Here is a 9,336-nt window from a genome sequence, read left to right as displayed (position 1 = left end):
ACGCGAGGAGGCTCTGGCCGGGAGGGCAGCGCGCCAGGAGGCTGAGGCCCTGCGTGGGCTCGTCCGGGGCCTGGAGCTGGAGCTGCGGCAAGAGCGGGGCCTCGGACACCGCGGGGTCAGCCGCCGCAGCCAGGATTGCCGGCGCCTGGCCAAGGAGGTGAGGGGGTGTGGCAGGCGGCGGGGTGACCGGTGGCGTTTGGACCTGGGCTTCAGTGTGGTCCTCTACGCCCCTGTTCACTCCTGGCAGCTCGAGGAGGTGAAGGCTTCGGAGCGGAGCCTGCGCGCCCGGCTTAGGACGGTGAACACCGAGCTGGCTGTGTACAAGAGGGGGTGAGAGAGGAGGTCTGGAGGGGCGGGGCCAGGGACTGGATGGGTGGGGCCTGGGGAGCAGGAGCGGAGTCTGTGGGTGGGAGGGCGGGGCCCAGGCCGTAGGGTCGGGGCCTGAGTGAAAGGGAGGCTTAGAGTAGGGGGGGATAGAGGGTTGGAAGGAATCTGATAGACTGCGTGGGGCGGAAAGTTGGATACGGCAGGACGAGTCTGTGAAGAGATGGACAGGGCTTGAAGGGTCAGTCAGGAGACTGGGGCTGGAGATAAGTGGGGGAGGGGTGGGACCTATGGATCTTGTGGAGCGAAAGGGCGTGGCCCAGCTGGTGGGGATCTGGTTGATGTCCGATGTTATTTATTGGGATGGGTGATGGAGTATTGGAAAGGGTTTCTAGGGAGCTGTGGGAGACCTCAGGAAGAAGGGTCCGGTGAAGGGGGTTTGTTCGGATGTAGGGAAGTGACAGGTTTTTTATGGGGGGAGGGTTCTCTGTGGCTCCGAGAGGGGCGGGGCCTGGGACAAGCTATCTGTGAGGTTCTGTGCAAGGGCGTGAATGTCTAGTTGATGAGGATGGACCTGAAGGTTGGGAGAGGGTGTGATCCGAGAAGAGGCTTGAGATAGAAGTTGACATAGGAGCTGACGCTGGGCCCTGTGCCCGCAGGAGACGGACTCCGCCAGTGCCGCAGCCCCGGGCGCGGGAGGATCGGGCTTCATCGTCGCGGGAGCGCTCCACATCGCGTGGTCGCGGTGCGACCCGCTCTTCTTCCCGGGAGAGTGGCCGGGGGGGCCGGGGTAGAGGCCGCCCTGCCCGCCCCTCACCCTCGCCCACAGGTCTCTGCCCTGCGCTGCCCTGCCCGCGGTAGGGTGGGGGATGGACTGGCGCTGTGGAGACGTGGTCCTGTGACCCCAGCCTCTTCTCTCCACGCTCTCCCACCCCATCCTAGGTAGTCGCGCGCCACGTTTTGACCCTACAGCCTTTGTGAAAGCCAAAGAGAAGAAGCAGAGAGAGATCAAATTGAGGTTAGCGCCCATTTCCTCCTTACCTGTCCCTTTACACACACACCCCCGGGCCTGTGCACTTGTCCATCCTCGTCTCCCATCTGTCGCCATTGTCTGTCACCCGCTCTATCTTTCCCTTTCCCTGCTCCTGCTTTCCACCTTACCGCCACCTCCTTTCCTGACCCCTGCCCCCAGGTCTGTGTGTCCGCATGTCTTTTCCTTCCCTTTCCTGTGTGACCTCAGCTGGGATACTGGCCCTGGCTGTGACCCAGAGGGTCCCATTGACGCCATTCCTAGCATCAGTTGGGTACACAGGGTGGTGTCTCCTCCTCCGCTCCCTAGGCAGCAGCAGCAGCGGAACCGACTGGGCAGCGGAGGAAGCGGGGACGGTCCGTCCCTCTCCTGGTCTCGCCAGACTCGGCCCCCCGCTGCAGTGAGCGGCCGAGGGGACGCGGCTCACCGCTCTCGAAACCGCAGCTCCTCGGGTAACTGGGCTGCAGTGCGCGGGGCGGGCCGGCGGGCTGGGCGCCCCAGGCGGGCGAGCACAGGAGGCTTGGCTTACTCTCTGCTCCCCGCTCTAGTGGACAGTTTCCGCAGCCGCTGCTCGTCCGCCAGCTCCTGCAGCGAGTTGGAGGATTTCTCCGAATCCCTTCCTAGAGGGTAAAACTTGGGCCCAGGGAAAGGGCCGCCTCCAAACGGGAATTTGGGGAGTCTGGAAACAGGCTTTTGCGGGGAGATTGGGTGATAGGGACGGGAGCCTTGAAACCACCCTGGTGGGCTAGGTGGGAGGTGCCCAAGGCTCCTCGCGCTGTTCCTGAATACTCTCTTCCTGTCAAGCGTGCGCCGCCACGGGAAGCCTCCCAGCCCCACAACCTGGGGTGGGCCCAGCAAGGTGAGTGTCTTTCCCCAGATCTTGAAGGGGGTGGGGGTAGCAGGAAACCACCAGAAGCCCATCATTCCCATTCTGGCGCAGTCAGGTTGCCAAGGGGTCTTTTGAAATGCATCTGGACGCAGAATGTTTTGAGACCATTGGATTGGAGGGGAGTGTGGAGTTGGGTTGGGGGAGATGATACCTGCTGATGGCACCTGGCCTCAAGTGACCAGCTCTTAAAACATGGCCCCGCCTTCCTGTCACGTGTGTGACTCCTGGTAGTTCTTATCATCACTTTCTTTTCTTTTTTTTTTAAATTTAAGATTTTATATATTTATTTGACAGACACAGATCACAAGTAGGCAGAGAGGCAGGCAGAGAGAGGGGGGTGGGAAGCAGGCTCCCTGCTGAGCAGAGAGCCCAATGCCGGGCTTGATCCCAGGACCCTGGGATCATGACCTGAGAAGTCAGAGGCTTTAACCCACTGAGCCACCCAGGTGCCCCTTAGCCTCAGTTTTGTAAATTGTTCAAAGGGGATGGTAGTAGTTTTCATCCCAGGGGACTTCGGTGGAGATACCAGGAGGCGATTTTGTATCTAGTAAGTGCCCAGTTGGTGTCAGCCCCAGTTCTTTGAGGCCCTTAGGTTCAAAATTTCCAGTGGGATCTGGGGGACAGGAATGGAGGGAGAATACCGAACCCCTCCTTCCCGTCTCCCCCAGCAGCAGAAGTCCACCCCTCTGGAACGCAGCCACCATCAGAGACGCCTGACCAGTTCAGGAGGCTGGGTCCCTATGAAAGGTGAGCCCGGGACTCCACATCTCTCCCTCCCCAGCCCCCTGGGCCCAAGGGAAGTGTGCTGGGCCCTCATGGCCACTGCACCCACACCCGCTCTCACAGAATACAGCTCCGACCACCAGGCGGCGGACATGGCCGAAATAGACGCGCGCCTGAAGGCCTTGCAGGAATATATGAACCGACTGGACACACGGTCGTGACCCCCACAGGGAGTACAGCCCCTCCATCCCCCCCACAACTGGATTCCGAGTGGGGGCGCTGGTCGGCTTGTCCATCCAGCCCCACTCAGGCTCCTCCTCTGCTGGTGCTCACAGGGGGTTTCAGGTGTGTGAAGCCTTGATTCCCCCCAACACACTGCATGCTGGGAGGGAGGGTATGTGCATTTTGTAAATAAACGTATTTGCCTCTGGGATCCTTCAGCTTATGACTGAAGGGTGTGGGGCTGGAGTAGGGAAGACGTGAAGATTGGGTGGTGGCTGTAAATGGGGCCTGGTGTCTTTCTGGGAGGCACTTTGGGGTTCAGAGTCAGGAAAAACTTGCCGACTCTCTAAAGTAATGAAGGGTGGTAGTGAGCAGCTCATCCTCAAAGGGGTCCAAGCAGAGATGTTGCACAGGGTATCTTTGACTGAGTGCTAGAGGAGGGGTGTTGTGGAGCATGGTTCGCGGTCCCACGTGACCCCTGAGCTGCTGTCAGTGACATCTGGGCCAACTTGGTGCTGATTCCTGCGCTCTGACCTGAGACCTCTGGGTTCTGAGCTGTGATGTTCCTTCCAAGCTGGGATCTCTGGGGTCTTGGTTCAGGGTCGGGGCCTCTGGGTTCTGAGCACCAGCAAGGACAGAGTGCTGGGCCCTGGGGTGGGTGGGAATGGCTGGGGGTCTTGTGGGAGGTAGAGAGGGAGGGGAGACATGTGGTGGGACGCAGGAATGCAGTTTGAGCTGCTCCTTTATTGGAGGGTCGGTGGTGGGGTTTCTGGGTGTGGAAGAGGTAGACAGGGTCTCACTCGTGGTAGTGTGGCCAAGTCTGGATGATCTCATAGAGTTGGTCACCTGGAGAGAGTGTCCGCTGCACATCCCGGTGTCCTTTGACCTCATATCTGGGACTCAGCTTTCCCTGAGCCACACCACAAGCCAGCAGACTCTGGGCTGCCCTGAGGGCCCGGGGTGGAGGTGACCGCTCTGGGGGAGACAGAAGCAGGAGTTAGGCTGGGGCTTCTTTGAGGGGCAGAGGTAGTGTGGGGCAGTGGTTCCAATTGTGCACCCTGCCCCACCAGCACCCAGAACGGGGTCTGCCAGTCCTCTAGTAGGAACTTAATCCTGCTGTGCCTCAGTTTCCTCATTGGCAAAAGGAGGGAATGATGGCATGTGCCCATGGGGCTGTGGGACAAGAAAATGAGTTTTTTTTATGTAAAGCCCTCACAACAGTGCCTGGTACAGGTTAAACCCTCAGCAAGTATCAAGATGAGAGCTTATCCTCCCTCCTCTGCCCCCAGACCTCTGGGTCCTCCCCATGACGGTGGCTGTGTCTCAGGTTCATATTCTATGAGCCACAGACTGGCCGAAGAACTTTTATACAGATTAACTCGTCCTGGCCCAGACCATGCAGTTGCAAAGAAACGGTCATTCTCTGAAGGAATTGGTGAGGCTTGGAGAAGCCGACTCACTTCCCGAGGTCACAGAGCTTGGAGGTGGCAGAACTTCCCAAGGACCACAAAGCATGCGGCACCATCCCCCAGATCCCAGGCCGGCCCACCGTGCCAGCAGCTGGACACTCACCCATATAGTTACCCATGAAGGAGATGCCAATGGAGATAGGGTTCCAGATCTTGCCTGTGTGGTCACCCTTGGTGTCCCAGCCCCGGCCTTCATACACAAGCCCATCTTCACCAATCAGGAAGCTGTGTGGGTGGGGGGGGGGGTAGACTTGATGAGTAAGGGAGGGCCTCCTCCCCTCTTCCTCCCCTGCCCCATGCTACTCACACATAATTCCCCTCAACACCTCCCTCTTCTCCTGAAATCCAATGCCTCTTGCCCCTGCCACATCCTAGGCACGACACTACATACTCACAGCCACCCGTGAGCCAATACTGCCCCCATTCTGCAGGTGGAGAATCAGAGAGGTAGGGACATCTGCCTGCAATCACACAACCAGAGAGAGGAGTCTGGATTCTCATCCGGGTCCCTGAGACTCCCACTCAGGTGATTCCTTGCTTCCTCCAGCCCCCCAGGAGGATTTGTTGAACTCTTGATTTGCTGAGTCCTCTTAGGCAGGTACACTGTCAACCCCAAGGTCATTCCCCATAGACCCCTCCCTCTCAGAACTCTCCTCCAAGAAGCTCTTCTCCCCTTGGCTCAGCCTGCTTCCTGCTCTCTGTTTCCTGCTGGGGTACACTGAGTGACAGGATCTGAGACTCAAGGATTGGCATCAAAACCAGATACAGACCCTGGAGTCCTGGCATCTGGCTCTTGGAAGTTTCCAGTCCTGGCATCAGATCCTCAAGACTCATCTGACACATCTTGATGGAGCGAGTCTGATTTTGGCACATTGGGATTAGCTAGAAGATCAGCATTTTGGAGTTGCGAGATCACTGCCTCCAACCTCTAGCTCTCACAGTCACCAATGATGGAAAGAACGTTGGACGTTCAGAATCTTTGGGTCCTGAGCCTCCCATGCAGGAAGCCAGGTGCAGAAGAATCTGGCTCCAGAGAGACTAGAAATTCCAGGGTGATGATGGCCCCCAGGACTGGGCTGCTTTTGGCCTTGTCACATTCCTCAGCACGTGGCATGGGCAATTGGGACTCCCTGTGTGTTTGTGAAATGTAAGCGTCTAGTTTAAACCTCCAGCAGCACCACCAGCTGGGTCGAGTGAGGAGCCCTTTTTCTCAGTAAAGACACTGAGACCCAAAAAATTTAGAGTGACAAGAAGAGAGATCCAGAATGTTGGGATCAGACTCTAAATCCTAAAATCTGAGAAACAGACTTCGGTCTGCTTTTCTGTGAGGCGATTTAGGCCAGAGGCTGGGGAGCCAAGCTTTCAATACCTCATGGAAACTTAGGATCGGAGCCCCTGAGTCTTGGAGACAAATCCTGGAAGATGGAGCCTTGGGATTGTAAAAGCTTGAGCCAAGTTGCTGGGGATACCCTCATCGGCTAGAATTCCAGTGATGTCAGGTTTCCCCAGCCCTATTGGAAGCCAGGAACCTGGATTTCCAGACCGTGACTGCTGCTTACCAAGGTCTGAGAACCTGTAGGGTTCAAAGTTATTCGCCGCAGTGCGGGGAGGGGGGACAGGGGGAGCACGGGCCCCAGACGGAGATCTTACCGTCTCTTTCTGCAGTCACCCACCTGCAGTCTGTTCTCCCCACAGCCGCCAGAGGGAGCTCTTACACCCAGCGAGCTCACGCCCCTCCCATGGCTCCAGTCTTTCTTAGGGTGGTCCACAAGGCGCTGCCCACCCGGTCTTCCCCGTTCGTTTCATGTCATTCCTCCCAGCTCCCTCCAGCCACTCTGACCTCTGTCCTCCAGGCATGACCCTCTCACTTGTCCTCTTAGCCTTTACCTCTGCTGGACCTTGCAGCTTACCACTCTTCCCGCCGCCCCCCATCCCAGAGCCACCTCAGTCTCCCCCCACAACTCCCGTCCTGCCTATTGCTTCCATCACCGGCTGAATTTATCTGGTTGCCTTTGCTTGTTTCCCACTTTTTCCTCCCGTTTGGTCTTTAAATCCCATTGGGCCAGATTCGCACTGGTCATGTGTCCCCTGTCCCAGCACCTGGGCAGGGCCTGGCACATAGTAAGTGCCTAAGGGCAAGAGCCCATGAACTTGGGGGTTCCTACTGCATGCCAGGTGGTGTCCTAAGGGCTATGCACATATGTATTGGCTGATTTAGTGACCTGGTGGGGGCCACAAGCTGACTTTGCAGAGGAGGGAGAGCAAACGAAAATGGGGAAAGCGTTGGTGACACCCCCACCCCCACCCCCACCCCCGTCCCCCTCGCTGTCCCCTGTCCTCTGGGCTGAACCAGCCTGCTTATCTGCCTCCCAGCAGAGGCGGCGGACTTTATGAAATGACTGCAGTGTAGAGGGCAGTTTCTTTTGTGTTGGCAAAGGCTTTCCCTCCCACAGGGGCGAGCAGAGCATGGACTTCAGCCCTTTCCGCTCTTAGCACCTGTGTGCCGTGCGCACAATCTTGTGTGCCCGCCCTGGGGAGAAAGCAAGCCCACCCGTCAGCCAGGGGGAGTCTAGAACGGCCGGCCAGGGCGGGTCCCTCGGGCCTGCACCCCTTTCCCTCCATCAGCCCTGGCTCAGGCCTGTGCCCCCGCTTCGCACTCACTTGTAGCCCACGTCACACCAGTTCAGCGTCCCCGTGTGGTAGTTGTGCACATTCTGGACCTGGTTCAGGCACAAGGCTGGGCTGTCACAGGGGCTGCCGGCCGTGTGCGACACCACCACGTAGCGTGCGGGCAGTTTCAACTTATCCACGCACTTGGATGCCGGGGCCTTCCACTCTCTCCGGGGCACTATGGGGCAGCAGGAGCAAGGGAGGTCTTCTCCAGGCACCCCGAGGCCGAAGAGAGCCAGGAGGGCCCAGGTGAGCAGCGCACAGGGGGTGGACATAGCAGGTGAGGCACGCAGGCACGGCTAGGAGCTCGAGGCTAGCCCGGGCCACCTTTATCTGCTGGGGCCCGGCAGCGGGGAGGGCCTTGCTTCACACCCAGGCGGAACAGGAACAGGCGGGTCTCTCTACACCCCAGATTCTGCTACCTTCTCTGGCCACAACAGGATATTTTGTGGTGAGGTGGGGGAAGTGGGGGAGCCTGTGGCAAAGCCAAGGGGCCTGTCTCCTGGCTGAGAGTCAGCGTGGGGAGGGGTGCACAGGCCTCTGGTCACCTCGCCCTGTGGTTTCTGGAAGAGCAAGGGCCTGGCACCCTGCCCAGCTTTGTTTCCCTTCCCAGCGGGGCTTTGAATAATTCACCAGGAACATTAACACAGGAGATGGAGGCCTGTGTTCCTTTGTCTTCCTCCTGGAGGGTCCTGGGTAACAAAGGCTCCCTCCCCCCCTTTTTAAATTAAGGTGCAATTAACATACAAGTTTATATAAGTTTCAGGTATACAACATAGTGATTGGACAGTTCTGTACTTTACTCAGTGCTCCTGGTGATAAGTGTGGCCCCTATCTGTCCCCAAACTATGCAATGACAATCTTGTTGACCACATTCCCTAAGCTGTACTTTTCACCCCTGTGACTTACTTTATAACTAGAGGTTTATATCTCTTAATCCCTCTTGTCTGTTTCACCCACATCCCACCCCTCCCAACCTTCTCTTGCCCATTTAATCTCTGTATTTAAGAATCAAAAGCTCCCATTTTATTTTATTTTAATATTTTATTTATTTATTTAACAGAGATCACAAATAGGCAGAGAGGCAGGTGGGGCGAGAGGGGAGCAGGTGGGAAGCAGGCTCCCTGAGAGCCTGATGTGGGGCTCGATCCCAGGACCCTAAGATCATGACCCTAGCAAAGGCAGAGGCTTTGGGATCAAGCCCGGCACTGGGCTCTCTGCTCAGCAGGGACCCTGCTTCCCCCTCTCTCCCTCTGCCTGCCTCTCTGCCTACTTGTGATCTCTGTCAAATAAATAAATAAAGCCTAAAAAAAAAAAAACACCAAAATCAAATCACGCACATCACTTTGCTTTTTGTGACCTCCTATCCCATGTCCCTCTCTCTAGTTGAACACAGCTAATTCTAATGGAATCTTTGTAATAGTCTCATAGTATTTCATGGTATAGGCTTGCCATTTGGAGAGGATCATTGCTTTTTTTCTTTTTTTTTAAAGCTTTGCTGTTCTTCATTCCACAACCTCCCCCATGCACAAAATATTATCAGACATACATACTGATAACTGATAAAATATAAGCTTTCTAGGTCAAAGACTCTACATATTTAATAGTTATTACCCAATGGTTTTCCCCCGGAGGCTGTTAACAATTCCTATTTCTACCAGTACCGTATTGGAACCCCCTTGTATCCCAGAGGTGGATGTTATCAATTATTAAATTTATGAGTGTAAAGCAATAGAGATCTCTTTTTAACTTGAAATGGCATTTTTATGACCACTCAGGACATTTTGTTCCTGTGTTTTCTGCCTGCTGGGAATCATCTTCTGTCGATTGGCTGCCATGTCTGATTGGCTGCCATGTCCGTTGTCCATTTTTGAAATACATTGGAAATACATTGAAATACTGGAGGCACCTGGTTGGCTCAGTCAGTAGAACACACACCTCTAGATCTCAGAGTTGTGAGTTCAAGCCCCACGTTGGGTACAGAGATGCCTTAAGGAAAAAAATCTTAA

General features: G+C 56.1%; 2 protein-coding genes across 2 annotated transcripts in view; one reads left to right on the top strand and one right to left on the bottom strand.

Annotated features, from left to right (window-relative positions):
- CCDC61 (coiled-coil domain containing 61) overlaps positions 1-3,399 on the top strand; it is a 20,683-nt gene extending 17,284 nt beyond the window's left edge. The window contains exons 7-15 of the mRNA XM_082711153.1: positions 8-157; positions 248-330; positions 984-1,153; positions 1,267-1,342; positions 1,664-1,806; positions 1,903-1,981; positions 2,159-2,213; positions 2,912-2,990; positions 3,090-3,399. Of these exons, the coding sequence (XP_082567279.1) occupies positions 8-157; positions 248-330; positions 984-1,153; positions 1,267-1,342; positions 1,664-1,806; positions 1,903-1,981; positions 2,159-2,213; positions 2,912-2,990; positions 3,090-3,187 (933 nt within the window). The 3' untranslated portion in view covers positions 3,188-3,399. The remainder of the gene's footprint in view (positions 1-7; positions 158-247; positions 331-983; positions 1,154-1,266; positions 1,343-1,663; positions 1,807-1,902; positions 1,982-2,158; positions 2,214-2,911; positions 2,991-3,089) is intronic.
- A 513-nt stretch (positions 3,400-3,912) lies between these two features.
- On the bottom strand, positions 3,913-7,775 carry PGLYRP1 (peptidoglycan recognition protein 1). Its single transcript, XM_082710621.1, has 3 exons — positions 7,319-7,775; positions 4,761-4,882; positions 3,913-4,163 (listed from the first exon to the last, which is right to left on the bottom strand). Exons 1-3 carry the CDS (start codon positions 7,600-7,602, stop codon positions 3,985-3,987), a joined length of 585 nt encoding a protein of 194 aa, XP_082566747.1. The 5' UTR covers positions 7,603-7,775; the 3' UTR covers positions 3,913-3,984.
- Positions 7,776-9,336: the final 1,561 nt, after the last annotated feature.

Source organism: Mustela nivalis (assembly GCF_964662115.1).
Source record: "Mustela nivalis genome assembly, chromosome: 18".
NCBI classification, from domain to species: Eukaryota; Metazoa; Chordata; class Mammalia; order Carnivora; family Mustelidae; genus Mustela; species Mustela nivalis.
The sequence above is the reverse complement of the archived record's forward strand: the minus strand, read 5'-3'. Positions and strand labels throughout refer to the sequence as shown.

Bases quoted from the DNA above. Each gene is read 5' to 3' on its own strand.
- PGLYRP1 (XM_082710621.1), bottom strand. From the start codon at position 7,602: ATGTCCACCCCCTGTGCGCTGCTCACCTGGGCCCTCCTGGCTCTCTTC. The intron at 4,883-7,318 runs GTGAGTGCGAAG...CCACCCACACAG, and splicing joins TGGTGTGACGTGGGCTACAA to CTTCCTGATTGGTGAAGATG. The intron at 4,164-4,760 runs GTGAGTGTCCAG...TGTCTCCCCCAG, and splicing joins CTTCATGGGTAACTATATGG to AGCGGTCACCTCCACCCCGG.